Source organism: Carassius gibelio, chromosome B4 (genome assembly GCF_023724105.1).
Source record: "Carassius gibelio isolate Cgi1373 ecotype wild population from Czech Republic chromosome B4, carGib1.2-hapl.c, whole genome shotgun sequence".
NCBI lineage: Eukaryota > Metazoa > Chordata > Actinopteri > Cypriniformes > Cyprinidae > Carassius > Carassius gibelio.
The window spans coordinates 22,283,031-22,306,289 of NC_068399.1; the positions used below are offsets into that span (position 1 = coordinate 22,283,031).

The 23,259-nt window shown below is 35.6% G+C and overlaps 1 protein-coding gene across 8 annotated transcripts in view; it reads right to left on the reverse strand.

The window, feature by feature from the left end:
• Positions 1 to 23,259, reverse strand: part of LOC127956410 (myotubularin-related protein 5) — a 50,218-nt gene that overhangs the window by 16,020 nt on the left and 10,939 nt on the right. For 3 of the 8 annotated variants that reach the window (XM_052554279.1, XM_052554276.1, XM_052554273.1), the window contains exons 2-18: positions 14,882 to 14,967; positions 14,611 to 14,748; positions 14,295 to 14,414; positions 13,270 to 13,380; positions 12,118 to 12,171; positions 10,696 to 10,725; positions 8,679 to 8,784; positions 8,356 to 8,488; positions 7,266 to 7,374; positions 6,258 to 6,371; positions 3,448 to 3,522; positions 3,127 to 3,240; positions 2,908 to 3,036; positions 2,691 to 2,789; positions 1,645 to 1,849; positions 409 to 521; positions 119 to 268 (exon numbers count right to left, since the gene is read on the reverse strand). In XM_052554279.1, the coding sequence (XP_052410239.1) occupies positions 119 to 268; positions 409 to 521; positions 1,645 to 1,849; positions 2,691 to 2,789; positions 2,908 to 3,036; positions 3,127 to 3,240; positions 3,448 to 3,522; positions 6,258 to 6,371; positions 7,266 to 7,374; positions 8,356 to 8,488; positions 8,679 to 8,784; positions 10,696 to 10,725; positions 12,118 to 12,171; positions 13,270 to 13,380; positions 14,295 to 14,414; positions 14,611 to 14,748; positions 14,882 to 14,967 (1,886 nt within the window). The remainder of the gene's footprint in view (positions 1 to 118; positions 269 to 408; positions 522 to 1,644; positions 1,850 to 2,690; positions 2,790 to 2,907; positions 3,037 to 3,126; positions 3,241 to 3,447; positions 3,523 to 6,257; positions 6,372 to 7,265; positions 7,375 to 8,355; positions 8,489 to 8,678; positions 8,785 to 10,695; positions 10,726 to 12,117; positions 12,172 to 13,269; positions 13,381 to 14,294; positions 14,415 to 14,610; positions 14,749 to 14,881; positions 14,968 to 23,259) is intronic. The other 5 variants (XM_052554278.1, XM_052554275.1, XM_052554280.1 and 2 more) reach the window with 3 other exon arrangements.

Here is a 23,259-nt window from a genome sequence, read left to right on the forward strand (position 1 = left end):
TATGACGATAACACATCAACAGCAATCATAAACTACTTTCCACTTCCTTATTGCCGCACAACATTCTCATAAACACGCTGCGACTGATTGCATGAAAGAAGACCCTCCTGAGTTTTACCTGCAGGGTGCAGTTCATCATGCGGATGATGTAGTCAAACTGTTGGTCGTCTAGAACGGCCCTGTTCTGCAGCACGTGCAGGTTGAGCTCCTGGGTCAGACAGACGCGTGCCGCCCGACCTTTCAGAGCCCGTAACACTGCCGGCATTAACTGCAGACACACACAAACAAGTTAAAACACACCCATTTACACACAGATACACTCATTTGAGATCATAAATGCTTAAGTAGAAACAGACTCCATAAATCTGGGTTATGTTTAACAGAAAAAGATAAATAAGAGGTGGGTACCTTCTTGGCTTCCAGCATCTTGTTGTCGAAAATGTATGTGATGCAGTTCCTGACCACCTCTAACCTCCTGGCGCTGTTGGCCAGAACATTCCCGTTCCGGTCCACTATGTCAGCTAGAAGCCAGACAGAGACACAAAAACATGAAGATTATGAAGATCAACATGAAGTTGTGCACACATCAGTTAGAGTATGACAAGTTCATCTGAATGTTATATCTGAGCACAGGAGGTGATGTTTGCTACATCTTAAGCTCTAGGAAATCTGTTTTATTTTTTCCTAAATTCTATTTTATTTTTTTTCCAAATTCCATTTTTTCCAAAAACAAATCATTTTCAGTTTGTTTCGCCCTCCGTTAAATTTTTTTCTAGACTCTGTCTAGAATTGTATTTAAAAAAAAGTATGTCTAATTAACTCAAATCATGAAAATGACATATTTTAACAGCAATTTTTAAGTTTAACAAAAAATAAATTTAAGAAGCTTTGAAGTGTTTTTTTATTTTTATTAATTTTCTGGATTCCATTTGAATGGTTTCATAAAATTTTAATAATCAAATGCATCTCTTCAACAATTTATATTTCTTTTTTTCTCCACAAATCGTGTGATGTGCATTTAAATTTTTCTGGGAAAATAATTCTGGTAAATTTTTCTGTTAGATATTCCTTAAAAATAATGTTTTAATAATAATTGTACTCATAGTAGCAGTACTATCATTACATGAAGTAATTTATCTCTGTCACAGTTTCTTCAAGTTAAACCGAACTTTTATTATGATCGGTTGTTGTGAAGACCTTTAAGTTTCTCTGTTAAAATTATATATGATGATAGTTTTTTACTCAACAGAAACTGTAAAATCCTAATTGAGTGTCTCTCAGAGCAGTTCTAGAGATAATGTTCATGTATTGATGTTTTGAGAGGCTGAAAACAGCGATCGTCATGCACGCTTCACGTGTGCAGGAAATGAAACCACATGTCTGTGCCATTTATTCACACAGAGACACACAGAACATACAGGATTAATATTTAGATCGGGTTGTGAGGCCTAATATTCACAGACACTAGTCTATATTGCATTTTGATTTAATTGTACTGACCTACTTCTAAATTATTTATCCAAAATTTGGCAAATTCCATGTTATACAGTAAATTCTATTTTTATGACTGGATGCCGTGATCCTGCCCACATTTTTTCACATCACGGAAATTATAGGGCCTTTACATCAGAATTGCAATCTCACCCAGTGGAGGTCCTGTCGGGACCAGGCCCTTCAGTTCGGCCTTGACCACAGGTGGGGCCGTTCTGAGTTTTGCCGCTGCGTGGTCTATAAAGAGCTGCACGGAGACTTCGTCCAGCTGCGGGAAAGAGGTCTGTGGGAGCCGCGGTTGTGCGTTTTGAGCTGTTCTCTGAACTCGGTGCATGGCTACTGCTGGATATGGGTTTTCCTTTTAAAAAAAAAAGAAAAAAAAAAAGGAGACAATTTGTGTTAAAAAGACATAATTACAAACCAAATTATGCAATTAATTTATAAATTAAAAGCACTATATAGAAGTTTAAAGCAAAACATTAAACGTTTTAATTTTAAATTTGCAAATTAATTTAGGCATTGCAATATTGTGATATACCTATGAAATATTTATTTAAATTTTGAGATTTGCTTAAAATTACATTAAACTACTAAATTAATTACGGGACCACTTTAGTATAGGGACCAATTATTAGCATATGGGCTGTTTGTTAGTACTTACAAAGCACAAATTCTGCATCCCTAATCCTACCTAAACGTAACAACTACCTTACTAACTATTAATAAGCTGCAAATTATGAGTTTATTGAAGCAAAAGTCATAGTTAATGGTTTGTTAATCGCGAGAATTGGACCTTAAAATTAAGTGACGTTAATGTTTTCAAAGATGAACATTAAAGCAACAGTCCACACAAAAACTAGGTGATCATTTACTCTCCCTCATCTCATCCCAAACCAGTATGACAAAAGTTGAAAAAAGCAGATATTTTAAAACTGCTAAACGGTTGGTTTCAGTTCCAATTTACTTATACTGTGTGTTTTGTTCATAATATTGAAGTCAATGGGAACAGAAACCGTTTGGTTACCAAAAATCGAGTTTATTTTTTGTTTCACAGAAGAAAGCAAGCCATACAGATAAAAAAAAAAAGAAAAGAAAAAAACAGTAAAAGTGCCAGGATCTGCACTTTTATATTGAATACCCAATTTTGATGTATAAAGGATTAGTCAATGCCTCATGTGCCTCATGAAAATTAAACGTACATTTTTGTAAAGCTGCTCAGCCAGCTCTTTAACATGCTTCATCACTTTGTGATGGTCTCCTGTCTCCTGTCGTATGCGCTCCACCTGATTGGCTATAAGCTACAATGAAAGGAAATAAGAGAATAAGGATCAGAAAGCTTGTTAAACACAAAAAGAACACATCCTTCTCAATTTCCTATAAGCTGACAGCTATGTCCATCCAGCAGTTATGACTTACATCGTCAAACAGGTCGGTGGCTCGGTACGGAGGACCCCGCTCAGACACAAACCCAGCAAAGGCCATGCCGTCGAGCACCTTCATCAGGAAGTCATCCTCAGCTAGTGCTCTCTGCCCCAAAAATGCAGCCTTGAGAGAAAACAACACGCTTTAAAGGCCTCCCCGTGACTTTATTTTAGCGTTTGTGTCTGAAATGTAATTTTAGGGCTCTTCGGGTACCTTATGGAAGCGTATGACGGGTTCAGGGTGGATGCGAATTATATGCAGACACCATCGATAGCCCTGAAAGAGCTGTGCGAACAGCCACAGGAAGACAGCGCGGATCTCCTTATCCTGCAGCGCACACAAAACAATGACACTCTCGTAAAACGATCACTTCCCGCAACGTCACGTCCACCCGAACGGTTTCAGTGTCAATCAAAAAAGATTTGCGTCTCTAGATGTGATGTCAGATGCCAGCAATTACTCAAGGAAGCAGGAAAAACATATATATATATATATATATATATAGATTAAAAAGAGATTTACAAAGATTTGTACCTGGATTTTAAGTGAAGAGGGTTGGGAAGATGGAGGAAAAGCATGATCAGCCACTTCCAGCTCTGGATCGAGAACCTTTATCAAACAAAACATACACGTACATCAAGATAACAGTACAGTACAGTACACAACTTAATTGCCCACTATATACATCTAGTCACTGATAAAGAGCAACACTGATGCTGACAAATTTTCTTTTCTAAGGAAACAATAAAAATAATGATGGATTCAAATATTTGCTCTGGCATCGATTCTTTGCTGGATGATTCAGCACGTGAAATGAATTTGCTTCCGATATGATTATTTGATTCAAAAACATGCTGAAGGTACAAAGCTAAATGTTTCATCTAAGTTTTAAGTAGATTAGTGACCAGGATACAGTGCTATTTTAGCATTATTAATGAAGTGGTATAGTGTTTATTCACATTTTAAGTTATCTATTCAATGTTTTTATTTTAGTTTTTATTTTTAAGCATTTTTGTTAAGTGTTGACATGTTTTTAAGTTTTGATAAATAATATTTGTATTGTTCTTTTTAATATTTTTCTGTATTTTTTAGATAATTTAATTTGAGTTTTAGCAACTTAAGCCACCAAGACAACATTTCTAAGTTTTTATTTATTTTATTTCCCATTTAATATTTATTTTATCTGATTTCAGCTTCATTTAAATTAACAAAGACAAAACATTTTTAATAAGTTATAGATTTACATCCTTTAACAATAACAACACTGCAGATATGGTAGATTTTCATACTTTGAATACCATATGAACATAATTCATTCTTCTACAATTCCAACAATTCACAAATCTTTTTATAGTCATTTACTTAATTCTGTAACGAATGCACTCAGTTTTCATTGGTGCATCACACATTTTCACACCCCAACTAACAATGCCACCATGTGAAGCCTCAGGTCATAAATCAGTTTAACCTGAGCCGCAACGGATTAAAACACAATGTTCATTGTGTTCGTGCAGCAAGACAAAGAAGCAATATATCACATATCTTCCTTGTTATTCTGAGTTTCTATCAAGCCACAAAACCATTTTTATTTCATCGGTGGTTTGCTTTCGCTACATTTGTATCCCAAAGTCAAATCTAACTGGCCCAAAATCCTACTCCACAGAACTGTATTTAAACATCAAACACGTTCTGATTGACTTTGTGCAGTAAATCACTTTCAATGACAACAGAAAAATACTTGTAAAAGATATCCGACTAGTCTGTGCACATGAGTGCTTCTGTAATTACAGAAAACTGGTGCTTATAACAAAACTTTATAAGGATTAGGGATTAGGCACAGGACATAAACTAAAGACGGCAGTCGCCTACACAACTATCGGAAGCATCTTTAACCTTTTGATAAAGAGCACTGAGAATCAGGAAAGAGAAAACGAAGAAACCCAGCGTTTTCCAGGCAATTAAACAGATGGGTTTATTACTGAGGCATGGCCCTCTCTTTTTCAGCCGTGATTATTATCTCTCCCTGAGGGGCCTGTTCGCTCAAACATGCATATGCAACCTCATCCTCTGCCACTTCTGCCAGGATGGTCTGTCTGCCTTGGCGCCACAGACGCTCATTTCAGAGAGACAGCAGTGACTGTGGGACTCTGGGCTTGTTTCCAAGGGGGCAAAATGTGAATGCCACACACATGGCCCTTTATGTGCCGATTCAGATCTAGTCTAAACAAACACAGACAGACAACCGGACACTTTTAGGTATGAGCACAAGAACGGAAAACCCTATTAGCTGTCATTTTTCCTGAAAAGAAAAACAACTTCCTTGCAAAAAAATGATCTAAGCTTAAACGTGACTCATAGTGTAAAATTGAAAAGGAAGTTTTTCAATTGTTGACATTAAACTGGAAATGTGATATTTCTGCTTGGAAATGTCTAATTATAAAAAGTGGGGAAAACTTTTATATATTTTGTATAAAATGTGTATATCAGCTGATACATATTGAATAAAAACAAATTAAGAAAGGGTACTAATAAGGCATAAATAATTTTGTACTATACCAGCTATCAGACAAAATGAAGAGTTTTTTTCATTTATTGGTATCAGTAAATAAAAAATAAAATCAATCCTGTTAACAGGCAATAATATTGTACATATTAAAAGATTTACAATATAGCTGCAACAGATCAGTTATTAGTCAATATTTACATTTTTTTGTATTATTTTAATTAGCAGAATCAGTAAATTATATATAAATTATTTGAATAAATAAACATAAAAATATGGTTCTAATTAATAGCACCAGTAAAAACAACATATCAGTACCATATCAGTTTTTAGTCAATATTAAAAAAAATTAAAAAAGGTTGTCAATGTTGTTATAGTGATTTACAATTTTCAGTTTCAGTATATATATATATATATATATATATATATATATATATATATATATATATATATATATATATATATATATATATATATATATATATATATTGCCCTATAACTACAACTACTTAAATCCACTATAAAGCTGCCTGTAAACTCACTATCAGCACTATAATCTTAATCACAGTACAGTGAGTGTAACTTAAACAAGGAAGTACGCTTGGTTGAGTTATGTGTGCCGAGAATCACTTAACCACTGGCACAAATCCTCATTATGCTAAATATTTATTTCATGTGTTTTTATAGCCCCAATCCATCCATTAAACCTACAACACTTCCTCATCTGTGCGGCGGTTTGTCGAATTAACAATTGCCAACTATGCCATTTTTAACCCTGCCTGCGATTACTCAACATTAAGACTGGCATACATCCACCAAACGGGTAAAGCAGGAAGGTTACCATTGAGATGACGGTCTGTGTGTGATGAAGAAGTGGCTCGGGCAGCAGGGATATGTGGACACACTCAGGAATGGTGACCGTCCCTCCATCCAGGTCTGCAATGATTACATCAAGCTGTGAATAAAACACAGGAACAGATGTAAATATGGACCCTTATTGTTCTATATGGGCAGATGCAGAAATATGCATAACATCAACTCATATTTAAAAACCAGGAACCTGAGCGACGCTTTAAGACAAGACCAAACTAGTTAACTCTGATGTACATCAGAGCCGATTCAGCCTTTTCTGACAAAGAAAGCGTTCGGGTTTAAACTAAGTGACCCGAGGTCAAGTATCATTCCCTGGTATCAATTATCACATCGGCTCTCATCTGAACTCAAGTCATCACAAGTAAATGTTTAAGGATGTCCGACTTTTCCTTGTAAACTAAGCTAACCGAGATGATAACAGTCTAGCAGGTGTAGTTTTTAGAGTAAATGCCTATTATTACAGCATTTGGTGGTACAAAAAACAGCAGGCGATACATGTTCAACTAGATAAATGTCATAAAAATAGGTCAGGAATTTCCCATTGAAAGGATTTATTACAAAAAGGAAGAAACTGAAAAAATGCAACCCCTATCAAATGATATTTGATACAAATCTATGATAATTAAGCATTTATGTTAAATAAAAAGTTTGGCCATAACCTAAAAAAAAAAGGGTCAGAGGTCCGAAGCTAAATCCAGACAACAAAATGCAACCAAATATATAATCAGGCAAAATGAACAGACTTCTACAATTTCAAAAACTAATTGAGATGCACCAAGATAAAGCAAATCAGGACACACGTGTTCTTGCATCTGATCTCATGGTGTGCATTGCATGGAAAGCTTTTCTTTACTCTTGTTTCATCTTGCACTATATGGCAGATATCTGATCAAACCTTATCTCAAAAGTCTAGATTTCTCGAAGTGGGTTGCATTATGTACCCTGATTTAAAAACGAAAAAAAAAGGAAATCTCACCAGCTCCTGGGTCTCGGAGCGGAAGTGTGAGTTGACTCCTATGATGAAGGGCGTCGGAGTGCTGAGCACCTCCAGCAGCTTTCCCGGTAAGATGGGAACATATGTAAAACTGGAGAGAGGGGATTGAAATGATGATTAAAATGAGGAAAAATGGGAACAATAAATGGAAAAACAGAACTGGATGATCTCTCCAAAAAATATTTGTTTTAAACAAGAAATAATTAAGGGGATGCAATAAGATTTGTTGCTTTTAATTGGTATTAGTTATTAGTTTTAATGCTTTCGTATTTTAATATTTTTATTTTAAATGTAGACAACAATACATAACAACAGCAACATTGTTGTTGTTATTATTACAGTAACAATGGCAAATAATATAACTATTATTTTTATAATAACAAATTATATTATAATAGTTAGTAGTAGTAGCAAAACTAATAATAATAACAACAACATCACTTCATATTATGATAATGATACTACTAATAATCTTTATAACAGTAATAATAATAATAAAAATGAAAAATAACAAAATAACAAAACATTTATTCATTTTTCTTTGTTGTTATTAGTAATAAACAATTATCTTCATAAAAAACAATAATAATATTAAGCTCCTGTTATTATTATTACTACAGTAATGATGACAAATAAAAAATATTTTATTATTATATTATTTATTAGCAGTAATAGTAGTATTAGTAACAAGAAAATAATAATAAAACAATAATTCATAATGATAATAATATAATAAACTCATTTTATAATACATGATACTGCCAATAATTATAATAATGATTAATAATAATATTAATAACAATGAATAATACATTCATGGTATTGTTGTTATTATTAATAATAGTAATAATAATACTGATTGTTCTTTTTATAATGAGAAACAACAATAATATTAAGTTGCGGTTGTCAGTTTTGTTGTTATTATTATTATAATTATTAAACTGTCGATTATTAATTATGCAAAAGTAAATGTTAATTTCACCTTTTATTTAGATTACATTTATTCAAATCTTTTTCAAACAAGCAATCAGTAAGAAGCAAACATTCAAATGAACATCTGATCCCTCTTCACCTGTATTTGAGTGGGAACATGATGGCCAGCAGAGCTCTGCAGGCGTCCGTTAGACGCTGGTAACTGCTGGACAGGAACAGGATCTTGTGCTCAGTCAGAGCAGCGCAAAACAGACAGAGAACATTCACGATTCCTGCAGAGAGAGAGAGAGAGAGAGAGAGGTCAGCCGAGCCTAAAAATATCAGACCCACTTCCTCTGTTATTTATTTAACAACACAAGGTGGAGATTACGCCGACCACATCCGACACTTGACACCAACTGTTGCTGTTTTAATGAAGCTGATTTGCTGTTTAGCACCTAAGCCTGCTGCTGATTGGCTTACCAAGCTGTCTGAAAAGCTGGGCCACGCTGCAGCCGCTCACAGGCAGGGAGTCGTTTATAGGTGTCTGGATAACTTGCCTGTCACCTGCGCCAAGCGTTATGGTCCTCTGCAGAGACGGAAACAAGAGAGAGAAAAGAAAGATACAGATAAAGAGGCGGGGAAGAGAGATTGAGAGATGACAAGAGAAATTAAAATGAGTTTTAACACCTGCTAACACCTCCACCACGGCATTATGGGAAAGATTAATGTGTGCGCTGCAGGCTGGTCGTGGGGTGAGCTAAAGACAGGAGGTCATAGGAACCTGAAGCCATTCACCATTTATAAAGAGCACCCAAGAGAAAAAATATTTTTTTTTTTTTGGCATTTTCACCCGTTATTGGCATTTCCCGTTATGAACGAGTCACCTTTACATCCAGAGCTTTTTTGTGATAGTTACAAATAAAATAAAAAAGTTAAAACAATCAGGTTGAGGGTGGAAATTTGCTGTTAAGAACATCAGAAAGAATCTCAGAATCACAAAATATTAACTTCCAGGAGTAAAAGGTGAATTATAGAATGTTTTACATTATAAATATAAGCTACGCTTGTACAAAAATGTTATAATTAGTGCAAATAGCATGACAAAACATCAAATATTAGCTGGAAATACTAAGATGGTAAACAATCAGCAGCTCTAATTAGTCCAGAATCATCCACGCAACCAAACACATACTTTTGTTTATGCCCATTTTAGGACGGTTAATTCAGGTGGAGGTGAGGTCAGTAAGTGACAAGAAACCAGTCAGGACAGGAAGTAAAGAGGTGGCTGTAAAATGTCAGCGCGGTGTGTGATGTCATCACATCAAACAGCCACAGCACACAAGCGTTTAACAGCCTTGCATTGGAGCACGTGCACGTTACACACTCTCATAAAACCTCATGACAAGCACAATCCAAAGCGATAACATATGCAACTGCACAGAAGCGTCATTTGCAATCATGCATTCATCATGATTACGATCATTACAATCACTGTGCACTTGAAATTCCCTTCCAACTATGGGAATTTTAAGTGAATACAGAAATGCCATGCAATGGGCATTTTTATCACTCTTTATGATGTGTCAGTTAGTCCGAATGAAGAACAAAATGTAAAAACTATTTTGTATGTGTGTGTGTTTGTGTGTGCATATATATATACACACACACACACACACACACACACACACACACACATTTTATAGATTTGTAATTATTTTAAACATTAAAAAAATAAATTAAAACTTAAAAACAAACTACAATGCTATAAAATAATATTTTTATACATTAAGTAATATTGCATATATTTTTATTATATTTGAAATATTTTAATATTTACTTTCAAATGTCTTAAATGTACAAATTAAAAATAAAATAATTACAAAGTACAGTATAACTCCTATTTTATATAATATTTATATCTTAACATTTTTAAAACTAAAAATGAACATTAATAAAATTTATTTATTTATTTATTTCAATCAAAGGACTCGTTTTGCTTAATGTACAGCTGTTAAAACGAAACAAAAACTCTAAAGGGGACAAAAAAAAATCCATTAAATGAATCAGTCTCATTAGTTGACCATCCTGGGCTGCATTTCCCAAAAGCAGTGTAAATCTAAATTAACTAAAAGCTTAGGCTTGAAAGCCATTGTCATTGATGGTGTTTACGATCAACTTTAAGCTTACAATGCTTCTGGGAAACACAGCCCTGATGCTTTACCAACAACTGTGCATGTTAGTACAATGATTCCAGGCCTCCACAGCCTTGATCTCGAGCTAGTGCATGTGAAACAAGAGAGTGAAACTGGAAAACTGGATATTTTCAGACTAACTCTTGACCAATCAGTGCCTAAACAACAAGTTAGTCACATACTGGATCAATTTTGATTTCTGTGATCTAATCGATTCCCCTGATGTCGAGTGTGTGAAGCAAAACAAAGGGGATAGCAGGATTGACAGTGAGAGAAAGAGCTGAACGAAATCAAACGGGGCGTACCGAGCTCTCCTCCCTGTCGTCCTGGCCCGGCTAGATTAACACACACACAGCAATACAAAACACAAACCATTAGACACAACAGAATTTACAGACATTACTATATATTTATGTGTATAGAAAAAAGAGAAATAGCAAAAAGCAAACAAGGAAATACATTACAAGATGCAAAACACAAGGTTGTGATGATAAAACAGCTGGGAGGCAAGGGTCAGAGAATTATGAAAATATGTAACAGGTAAAACCCTTCCTGAAACAAAAAGTGAGGCCTGGGAAACTCTTGACTTGGATAACAGATTATATTGATGACTTCTGGTATGGCCGGATTGATATGGATTATAATTGCAACTAAAAAAATACACAGACATGTTTGAGTTGGCATTGCAGTCAAGGGTCAGGGACCGTAAAGCATGCCCTTCAGGAAGTCCAAAATCATGAAAACTCCCCTTATGCACACGCAGACTTTTGACCAAGACACACTTGACTCACACATTCCACTGACGTCCCAACATACAGATATGAGCCAAACGCCCTGTTTCTATCACAATGCTTTCATATAATTGTGCTTTAATTAAATCCAGGCATGTTTAATATTTTAAAGTGTGTTTTAGCACTGTGAGAAAATCTGCACATTTAAGGCAAAGAGAGAATGTACATTTAAAATTAAAATAAATTTAAATTTAAGACTACTAAGAAAATAAAAATAACATGAATACAATAAATCATATTACTTTAATGACCTTGCACCATAAAAACACACATATATAGCTCTATTCATTAATATATAAATACATATAGTTCTACTATTGGGCATTAAATAAATTAACATCTGCATTTCATAACAGCCTGAGACATGGTTCATTAAATAAGAATGTGATTCAGAACAATCCACTCAAATCTCACAATCAACCAAATTTTCAAACTGAAAGTTTTAACATGATATGGTATGCAGAAAACACTCCCTTTCCAAAGCACACAAGATAAGCGAAACAACCAAGCACTGAAGCTGTAGTACAGTGTGTTGTTTTGTGTGTTTCTAAGGCTGTCATTCACACACGCTGCAGAGTGCTTAGACACCATCTGTCACCGTCCCAGCCCATATGTTCAGTCCACGCCATAAGCCTCTGTGTGGAAGCGCTTAAGTGTTTATCTGTGCACTGTCCCATAAAATAATCAATAAGCAGATGTAAGAAACTGCCTCCAAAAAGAAATACAAAAAAATAATGATTGATGCATTTCAGGTGCCACTGATTGCAGCCAAAGAATCAGGAAGGGAAAAGCCACAATGTTGATTCTCATGAGCAGCGGTGATTTCAAATGACTGAGAAATGCAAAGCTTAGACTGATTGATTGATCGATTGATTGATTGTCAGGCAGAATCACAAATGGGTTGATTGGTTGAAGCTGCTCGAAGGTAAATGTTACCTGGAAACAACCCAGCAGCCAGTCAGTTAAACTACAGAGAGGAGGGTCATTTGTCTGGAACACAAGGGAGTCAGGTTTACACTTCAACCGCACGTCAGCTTGAGAATATGAGAACGTGAGCATGTTTTACAGCAACCAATCATAGTCAAAAACATGGTTCTCTTAATAAAAAATGAAACTCATTTTATTCACACATGGCTTGTTTTTGTGGAAAACAAAAAGAGAAACTGGCCACGCTTTTATATATAATGAAAGTGATTGGGGATTTTACAGTCAAGCTCCAAAAACAAATGATTTTCAAAGAATAAATACTTATTAAATGTATTAAAACTTATTAAATGTAGCTCTGTCTTTGCATAAAGTGATCATACAATATAACTTCAGAGCACTCAGAATATAGTGAATGTATCATATACACCACTTTTATTGTGTGTTTTTTTTTGTTTTTTTTTGGAAATTAACACCAGGGTTATTTGTTGCAACAAAGTTTTCTATTTTTCTTGAAATGAAACATACATTAACTGGAGGCAACCTGCAGCATGCATTGCAGAATGACACAAGGGATAACAGTAGCATTTATAAATGCATTTTTAATCTCTGACACCTTCAGAGATAAACACTCATTTATCCAAAGATAATGAAGGTCTGTGTTGAAGAGAAGTCAGAAAAACAATATAAACAGACATTGGATTTTTTTTTATTATTATTAAAAAATTGCAGACTGGCACCTTCATAAGTTTTAGACATTTCCACAACTTGCACCTTGATACATTTAAGACCCTTGACCCCCGACACATGACAGGTGGATACAGGACATTTTTTACTGTATCAGACTTGAAAGTTAAGATGCTCACTCTCTAGTTCACTCAAATCCTTTTAGAAGACTTGGGATCCCTTTTTGGACTATATTAAAGGACTACCTTGTGCACCTGTGACTGGCCACATGTAATGTTTGTCATCTGTTAGAAGGGATTTTTTGTTGTTGTTATTTATTATTGTTAGTTAATATGAATGGGGCACTGTGGAAGGGATTAATATCGGACAATATCCTACTGTTCACCTCGTTCTCGTTGTTTCAATCTGTATTGTCGCATGAAATAGCAATAAAAAAAAAGATGTGAAGTAGAAAAGACTGCAGACTGTAATTCTCACCTGAGAGCCTCCAGCGGTAGGAATGATGCAAGTGAGGAGGTTTCCAATCACCGTTTCCATAGGAACAGTGAGGCCATCCACATGAACGTTGTAGATGAGACTCAAGCAGTTCTGCAGAGTAAAGAGACACAAGACTGAAGGAAATCTAATAACATCATACCTTTAGTGCCATTTCTTTTTTTTTTCTTTTTTACTTTTCATAGATTGAGACAGGACAGGAAATGATTAATGGTATCAGGACAAACCACAGGCTGGATTTGAAGCTGCATTTCCTGGCTCAACGCGACTGGAATTTGTGTAAAATACAAAATCTTGAATTGCATTAATGCAAACTTAGGCAAAATTTGGTTTTCTGTTTAACATCACGAAATCTGTGGATTTTAATGTCACCAGGGTAACTGGCTAACACATGAGAATTTCAAAAGAATTATAAGAATTACTGGGTGCATGGATGGGTGTTGAGAAAAAAACTGATAAATAAAATAAATACATAAATGTATAGTTTCACCACTGTTTTAATGCAAAAGTATGTTTCAAATAGCTGCTATGGAGCTACAATATAAATTCACAATTTGTAATGTATTTTATTTTATTTGTATTTTATTGTTATTTATTATTTAATGCAACTCTTTGAAAACATGTATTATTTCTTATATAGCACAGTTTTTTTTTCCGGATGAATATAATATGTTGCTTTTTGTAATAATATAATTTTTTTTTTAAATATATTTTTATATGAAGACAATTCTACTACTACTACTATAACAACTCAATTAAATATATATATATATATATATATACACACACATATATACATATACATATATGTATATATTATAAATTAAATTTTAATATTTTTATTTATATATCAAAAAGAAAACAGATTTTTTTTCTGATCCATTGAATAAGATCTAATATTTTGAAGGTCTGAGAAAACGCTAGCCTAAAATAATAAAAATCTTACTGCTGAGCACTGACTTGTTTTAAGCTTCTGTCACGTGCAACCTTGTGTGCATCTCTCTTACCCTAAAAACCTCCGTGTGGTCCAAACGGGACACGAGAACCAGGCTTTTAGGAGCGTATAATTGAGAGGGCTGGAGTACGTCCGGACTGTCATCTTCATCGGCCTCACTGGGCTCCCCTTTCTGTAGATGAACACACAAACAACGAATAAAACACCCTCAAGCTGCACCTAGAATTACTACACTTCAAATGACTTAAACATTAGAGAGTCAGTCTACAAAAGAAGCAATATCTTCATTTGAACACAGCAGTAAATCACACCACCCATCAGCACTGTTGCATCCTGTTATATAATTTCAGCACGTGCTCGGCACAAACCTGCGGGTTCTCCACGGACTCCCAGAAGGTGAAGCAGGCGCAGTAATGCCTCTCAGAGTTGATGTCTGTGAGAACCGACACAAAGAAAGACGGAGGCTTTCTCTCTGGATCCAGCTGCCATCCACTGGGCTGACAGAACTGAAAGAGACGCCACAACATTGAAAAGATGGCTTCATTAGATCCTATGAAAACACTGCCAGAATTATTAAATGTCGTTGGATAAATCTATGAATTCTGGGATATCCTCTGTATTTGTTTGTGATGGGCTTACCAGCTCAAGGCCCTGAGGAAAGGGGTTATCTTCCCAGTCCTTCTCTGGGAAACGCTGGAGAATCCGGCCTTGACCCTCACTACCTCCTATACAAAAACAAAGAGAAAAACAAAAGATAAATGGATACATAAAGACTGAAAGCAGCTTATGTAAAGCTTTGCAAATTTGACTTGACAGAAAATGCCTTTAGTTTAGTGAACAACATGATAACCCAATAAAATACATAATATGCTGATAATGAGTACTTCCTGACTTATAAACAAGTAGTGCAAACTATGAAAATGACATGAAATAATTTTTAATTTCTCTTGTACATGATTCATTTATGCACATTGTTCGGGAAGAAAAAAAAACAGCTTTCATAACCTTGTTTCAAATTTCCTTTGAAATGACTTAAAATAAAACGTCAAAAATAAAATACAAAAGCACAAAATATGATATATAATAAGATAAATAAATATACAAATAATAGAAATCAAACAAAACTAAAAAGAAGCCAACATACAAAAAACTAAAATGAAACTAGCAAAACAGAAAATACAAAGTAAAGTAAAACAAACATCAAAACATTTGATTTTTAAGCTGTATGAAATAGGCTGAAACCAAAACCAAAATAAAAATAAGACGAAGCACAAGATTACGTAAAATAAATATATAAATATAATAACGAAAACAAGAAACCCTAAAAAAAAAAGAAAAACTAAATAAAACCGAAAATAAAACAAACATCAAAAGATAACAAATATTTGCGATATAATGAAGCAAATGAAAAAATAAAAACAAAAGAAAACAAACAAAAAAAACATCTGAATGTTTGAATCAGTGTAAAGCAGGGTGAAAATAAAACTTGACATAAAATAAAAATAAGAAAAAGAAATATAACAAAAACTTTACAAACCATTTCAGCGTTTTGAAGTATAAAAAAGGCAGTGTAAGTGACAGTTGAAAATGTCACAAAAAGAGAAGAGAGGAGAGGAGAAACAACACCTGCCTGGGCTTTCGTCAGCTAAACAAAACCATACAGACCCACCATAAAACAAACAATGACTGGGACGTCTCCCAAAACACGGCTCAAGAATCAGGACTGGATGATCCAATGTACAGCACTGACAACACTCCAAAAGACCATCACTCAGGAATTCATCTGCCTCTTTGAACATTTTATCAGATATGAGCACAACCATACACACACACAAACACACACACACACACACAGAGAGACACACTACAGAGCTACAGAAGATCTGTTGAACAGCAAGTGTTGTGAAATTGAACACAGGGAAGGTTTGTGTCAGTTACAGAATGCTCTTATGCACAGAGGAATCATGGGATTTGAGCCTGAGTTCATTTCACCCAGAATAAATGAGTTAGTGACCCAATCCCTGTGCTGAGAGCACGATGACCAGCAGGACAAGACTTTAAGTGTCAAACTGAAGACTTATCCAAGAAAAGCCCTCCTTTTGAGAAAAGGACAAAGGTTAAACGCTAAGAACGCACACTTTATTTGAGCCTAGCACAATATTCTGAAAAACTAGAAAAAACACTGAATTTCCCATTCTTTTAACCAAATTTAAAGTGCTCATTACTTTTTAAAATACAACTTTTTCATTAAAGTCCGGAAAATAATTATAAAATAATACATTAAATATATATATATATATATATATATATATATATATATATATATATATATATATATATATATATATATATATATATATATGTGTGTATACATAATTAAATAATAATAACCTTTATTATTATTATTATCGACAATGGTTTCATAATAATAATAATAATGTAATAACACTTATAAAAATAATATTTTATTTTTTTCGTTTTGTTTTGTTTTATAAATGAATGCACCACCCTCTAGGTTGCTTCTGCAACTGGAATATACACAAAAATAAGATTTTTATTTTTTTATTAAATAAAATAAAATAGCTGAATTTCAAAGCTCATAAATAAAAAATAAAAAAATTCAGGGACATTTTCAGATATTGGATTTCGCTCAACCGCTCACGTGTGCTGTTTGCACATATGAACAGGTAAGACTCACTATAGGTGAGTGAGTGATGTGGTTCACATGACTGATGGGGTTAAAAAGAAACGTGTAAACGGCCACACCTTCCACCTTACATCAGCTCGGGCTCATGAAGAGAGTCATGTTTACTCGAGACCGATCCAGGTGAGCCATAAACAAAGATGCATTGTGGGAAATCAACTAAAGGTTGGTACGTGCAGCCTGGGTGTCATCAAACAAGTCTGGAGATGGAATAAGACTTTAACCTCTCCCTAAACAGAGAAGCCAAGCTTTCAACCACTGAAAGTTAGACAACAAATATCATAAAATAACACAATAAAAAACACTTCTAATTAAAAAAACGAAAAGAATTCAAATAAAAATGACCTGACAAATTCAGGTTTTCCCAGAACTTTCACTTATTTCCTCGCAATCGTGACCAACTTGCTGGTAAAACCCCTTTTTGGTACAGTTTAAAAAGGAAAGACTCCAGATGCAATTCAACTAAATAACAGGCAAAGTAATACCTGGAGGCAATCTGGAGCATGTCCAAAATACAAGCACCACAATAGAGCCTATTCACAACACTGAACGCTGCCAAAATTAGCCTGTCGTTGAAATGATCTTTGGATGGCAATGGCCTGGAAGATTAATCCGGCCGGTGGAGAGGAAATGCCCCAACTTCAGGCGATATTCATATAGAGTTGTGGCCCGCTTCCAGGGCACCCAGGCGGTCACCCTACACTCGACCCCCATTTAGTGGAACTGACATGTAATCGCCGCAGGGTAAGAGTGCAGTCAGGATTAGTTTCATTTTCCTTTTCCCAAAAATATCAAGACAAGCGGCCAAGAAATGAATCCGAGCCAGAATCAACTTGCAAAATCAAGCTGATTTTTGAGCCCTTCAATGTGTTGGGAAATCTAAAACCTGCTTTGGTTCCCACCCCTCCTACTTTTTCGCTATCTTAGAACGAGAGCGAAAGCGACTAGATGAGTGAAGGAGAAAAAGAGACGTCCAAGCACAAACAGGCACTGTTCTCCAAACACTAATTCACTCAAGCCGATTCCAGCATTCCGTGACATGCCGATTCCAGAACTCTGGTGCACCCAGATAACAGCTGAGTCGGCAAACGAGGCAAGAAGTCTCCCGAGGGGAATGTTGTGAAAGGCCTGAACAAACACACGCATTTAGCACATTTAAACCCAAAATGCACAAGAAGGAATGCTGCCTGCAAGGCAATGGACAAATCAGAGAAGAATTCTGACCTCATTTTTGGACTCTAGGGACAAAACAAATAGCTTGAAATCAAAACAAGTGAGGACAAACCCACCGCCAGTTGGAGTCAATGTGAATCTGAGAACCTTCTGAAATCTGACAAAGAAAAATGGAGTCAGTGGGATTTTATGGAAGCCACATAAGCCGTGAAGGTTTCTCAGTGATCTACCAATCCACCTCATTTGTGGGACCAGACTACCAGCAAGTTCCAACAAATGAATGGGTCTGAATTACGTAAACTATGACCCTGGCACAGAACTACAAAGTTCTAAAATCTCATTTATGCAATTTGAATACATACACATTGAAATTACGTTATTTATCAAAAGCAATAATTGCGGTCACACCTCACTAATAAATGCAATCATTAAGTAAAACGGAAAACCAAGAACAACCCAGAGTTAATTATGGTGTGATAAAGTCATTATTCTGTGGTCTAGGGAGGAATGAAAATCATACAAATTTGACATGACAAATAATAACAGGATTTTTATTTTTGGACTAACCATTCCTTTAACACAAACCACAGACTCTGTAGCTGTAGCTTAATTCACAGACACTACCCATCATTTCCTGTTAAACGGCATAAAGGTGTCATCTTTTTTTTGGAGTAGGTTTGACACAGCCGCCCTAAAAACTGAATGATCACATTCAAAGGTACTTTCGCTGTATACGGTTATACTATGACTCACTAGTCTGTCTGGTTATTAATAGGTAAATTTCACCATTTCCTTCATGCAGGATCTGAGAGGGATGCCACGAGACAGTCACACCGCCCTGCTAGTCAGCCAGCAGGTGAAGTGAAACCGAAGGCAGGTGACCAACTACAGCAATCAAAAAGAAAGGAAGGAAAGGAATGATGTGGGGCCAAGTATAGTGTGTCCCATACTTAATTTGTGCTCTGCACTTAACCCATGCAAGTGCACACACACAGCAGTGAGTAGTGAACAAACACACACACACACACATTGTGAAACTCGAACCTGCGAACTTCAGGTCACAAGTTCAACTTTCTATCCATTAGGGCACGACTGCCCCCAAAATCACAGGATTCTATCAAAAAAACTAAATGAGGAAACTAAAGCATTCAGTGCCAACAATGTGGCATTCAAGTATCGATCACAGAGATGACGACTAAACTACGTCAGGCAATGAGTAATCGGACTTCCTTAATATGCAGAAAAACTCATTCTAAAGCAACTGCGCCTGTGCACCACATATATTCACACTATCACACTTGTGTAAGAGACAGACATGCGGCGTGGTTGTGAATGTGTGTTAGCACATGTGGGTGGGGCGGAAAAAAAACAAGTGTGTCGGCTTGCAAAGAGAAAAGACCGGGTCACATTATAAAAGTTGTCAATTGTGCAAAGAATGCGTTGCTGTAACATGCCAATTTTTACTAATTCACTACGGTTTCATTTAAAACCTGTTTCTTCAGGAGTTCAATGTAGATTCTAGAGAAAGGCTTGGCGGCATGTCAAAAGCAGAAAACCACAGCCTGCTCATATGGCCCGCGCCCCGCGTTGTCAAAACAGTTTGTCGCTATAGCTGCCTGGACCGGAGAGGCCACAGTAAAGTGTGTGAGAGAGTACAGCACAGGCTAGGTGGACAGACAGAGAGTTGTCAACTACCATCTATAGCAGTGGTTCTCAACTGGTGGGTCATGAGTCTGTTAAAAATGGAGAAAGGTCCATGTAAATAATAAAAGGAGACTGAACATATAATTCAAAATACAGATTAATAAAATCAAATTAAGAGTCTAATGTATGTGTTGTTTTTCAATACATGGTCGAATCAAAATAGCACTTAAAGCTAAAAGCAGTCTTTAACTTGTCAAATATGACAATTGAATTGCAATGTTTGCACAATTAATTATATAATTATATGCATCATCCATTACTGTAGAAGCTTTGGTCAGATGTTTTAATTCTTTTGAAGGAGGTATTTTATGCTCACCGAAGTTGATAAAAATAACCTGCCCAATTACTTCTCAAAACTAGCCCAATCGCGTTTAGTTCTTTTTTGGGGGGGGGGGTTCACACCTTGGTAAAATTTCCATTTTAGGGGCTAAACATCACGTTATGTGTATTGGGGTCGCTTCGACCGGTGTTCTGTCGATTTGTCCTACGCTGTCAGATTTTCCTACCTCCCACCAAAACAGTGGGTAGTACAATTCCACAACGAAAATTCTACTGTAAAGTTATGGTTTATTAATGTCTACACCTACCACAACCCAAATCATACCCTTACAGTACTGCAAATACAGTAATTATGTGTTATATTCGCGGTTGTAGCTAAAAGGGATACAGTTACAGGAAACCAACAATAAATATTATTTTCTACCAATAAGATTGCGTTTTTATTAAAGTCTACACCTACCCCAGTCCTAAACCTACCCTTACAGTAATGCAGATACATTAAATCTCGTCGTTTAGCATGAGACAAAGGACGCGATATTGATGTGCGCGTGCGCAGTAAACCCGCGTAGGAAAATCTGACAGGGTAGGATAAAATGTCAGGACACCGGCGGACATGAAATATAACCGCAGTCTTGGCAACACTGGTTGGCCTTTACAACACAGAGCCGTAGTTCACAGAAAATCCACACAAAATCGATTTCAATCTGGGCGGCGATTCTTTATCGATTTTGAAAGCGATTTTGTGTAGCTTGTCGGTGGTCTGCAGCTGTGTGTAGTAAATGCCGCTCCACCTGAACCAATGTTGCCAAGTCCGCGGTTGTTTTTCATGTCCGCAGGTCGAAGCAACCCCAATACCAATATGTTTAGCCCCTAAAAAGCTAATTTTACCAAGACAACCCTGCCAAAAATCTTTCCATTTTTCATCGGGGAACCTCTTGCAAACGCAATTGGGCTAGTTTTGGACTAGTTTTGAGAAGCAAGTGGGCAGGATTTGTTTTGAATACCTGGCAACCCTGATCTGAACGCACGTGCTGAAGATGTAATTCTAATCACAGGAGCACCTTTACTGACGAGATGCGCATGAAAATCGCATTCGATTTTTTGCACAGCCCTAATTCTACTGTAAGATAAACAGTTAGTGAGTAAACGGCTCAATGCACCTTGTATTAATTCAGACCCAAACTCTTGGCGTTGGTCAATCTGGGTGGACTTGCACTGAGAGATTTGCATCTGCCAAAATCTGCTGTTGCTCGGGGATACCGAGAGTGCAGTTTTCTTTTCTTTCTGTGCAGAAAAACTCTTCAACAAACAGACATCCTTCCTGCACACCAGCAACCACCCGTCCCACAACCACATTCAGCCTTGGCTGCTTTTTCAATAGAGGAAATACTTGAGGCTCAAGACAATTTATGCACTTTTTTTAGAGAGTGTGCTAGTTTTTAACAACACCTTATTACTTCTTGAAATACAACGTGGCTTTTAGTGTCGTTCAAAAAGAAAAAAGAAAAAAAAAATCGGCACCGTTTTCGATTTGTCTTCTGAGCCACAGTGACGTCAGCGATGTGTGAAACTGTGGTGCTCTCATGTCTGTGTTCTATGCAAAGACCTGCGGTTTCGATATTTTTAATCGGGCACTTTGGTTTTCAGTGGACAAGTACCGGTCATTCCAAAAACTCTAAGAGAGCTTATGTGCTTTTAAGACAAGCTAAAGTCACAGCATGAGACATAAATGGAGTTTTATTTAGATTGCAGATAAACACTCTCGCACACACTGACACAGAGGCATTAACCGCTGTGTTACCCAGGATTAGGGCTGGGGGAGAAACTAGCTTCCACACCCTGACACCCTCACACTCATGTAACAAACAATTATGAGTGTTAAGTCTGAATCAGTTCATACCATCCTTTTCTTTGAGTTACTTGTCAACATGAGTGTGGCATGTATTTATGCATTATGTTTTAGTAAATGTAGGTAAACATCTGCGATTTGTTTTTAGGTATAAATTAAATATAAATGTATAATTTATATATATATATTCTTGTTTATTGATGAGATTTTTTTTTTAATTATTTTTTCTTTTTAACAATTGTTTAAGTGTTTTATATTATTTAAATGCATGAATATTCGAAATTTTATTAGCAATAATGGTTGTTCAGTCAAAATGATGAATAAATAATCAAAATTCGAAATTAATAATAAGTTCATACAAGGATACTAATTGTACTACTATCATATTATTTTAGATTATATTATCATTTCATTCAATATTCTTTCTAGTGTTTATTAGTGGAAATAAAATCAAAGCAAATATTGCATGTTTTTTTATGCCAAATCCTAACAATAAATACATTAATACTATAATATAAAAAATATATTAATGACAATATTATTATTATTATTTAGCATTATTTTATGTAATTATTATTAGTATTATTATTAAACATTATTTTTGAATTTACTGGTCAAATATAGTGTGTGAAAACAAGTTTTTACTTTTATTTTTTTGCATTGCATTAAATGTTTAAATTCATTTTGCTACAATGGCTGATTGGTCAAAAGAAAGGATAATGAAATAAAATAAACATACATTTTAAAAAATATTTTAAATAGCCAAAATGCTAACAAATATTCCATAAGTTTTTTTAGCCAAGCCCTAACAAAGATACGCACACGTTTTCTCAACTAATCTCTTCATGACACTAAATAAACACAGACCCCACTTCTCTCTCACACACTTAATATATTTAACTAACCTCAGGCAAACATCTACTAAGAGATAAGCAGGTACGCATTAGGTCCCTTGTACACCTAGTTACATAAATAATTAAACAATGTAAAGGTCTAAAGCTCAGCCTGTGACAGATATCCTGCATGAAATGCGAAAAGCAAACTAAAAGAGCGTACTTGGACTCCTTTTGCTTACATAATGTTGGCGTCATTGGTTAGGCATTCCACCTCAGCAAAAAATTCCAAGCCTTCCGACAAGGTTTGGAAATCATATGGAAAGCAGTAGTGAAATTAGCATCAGGGTTAGTCAGTTCCCCTCTGCCACGACCAAGAGAGAGGCAGCCAACAGACATGAGGCTGTGACTGGTGTTTAGATCGAGTAAACTGATTATGAGCACTGGGAATTCAGGGAAAACACACACAGAAGAT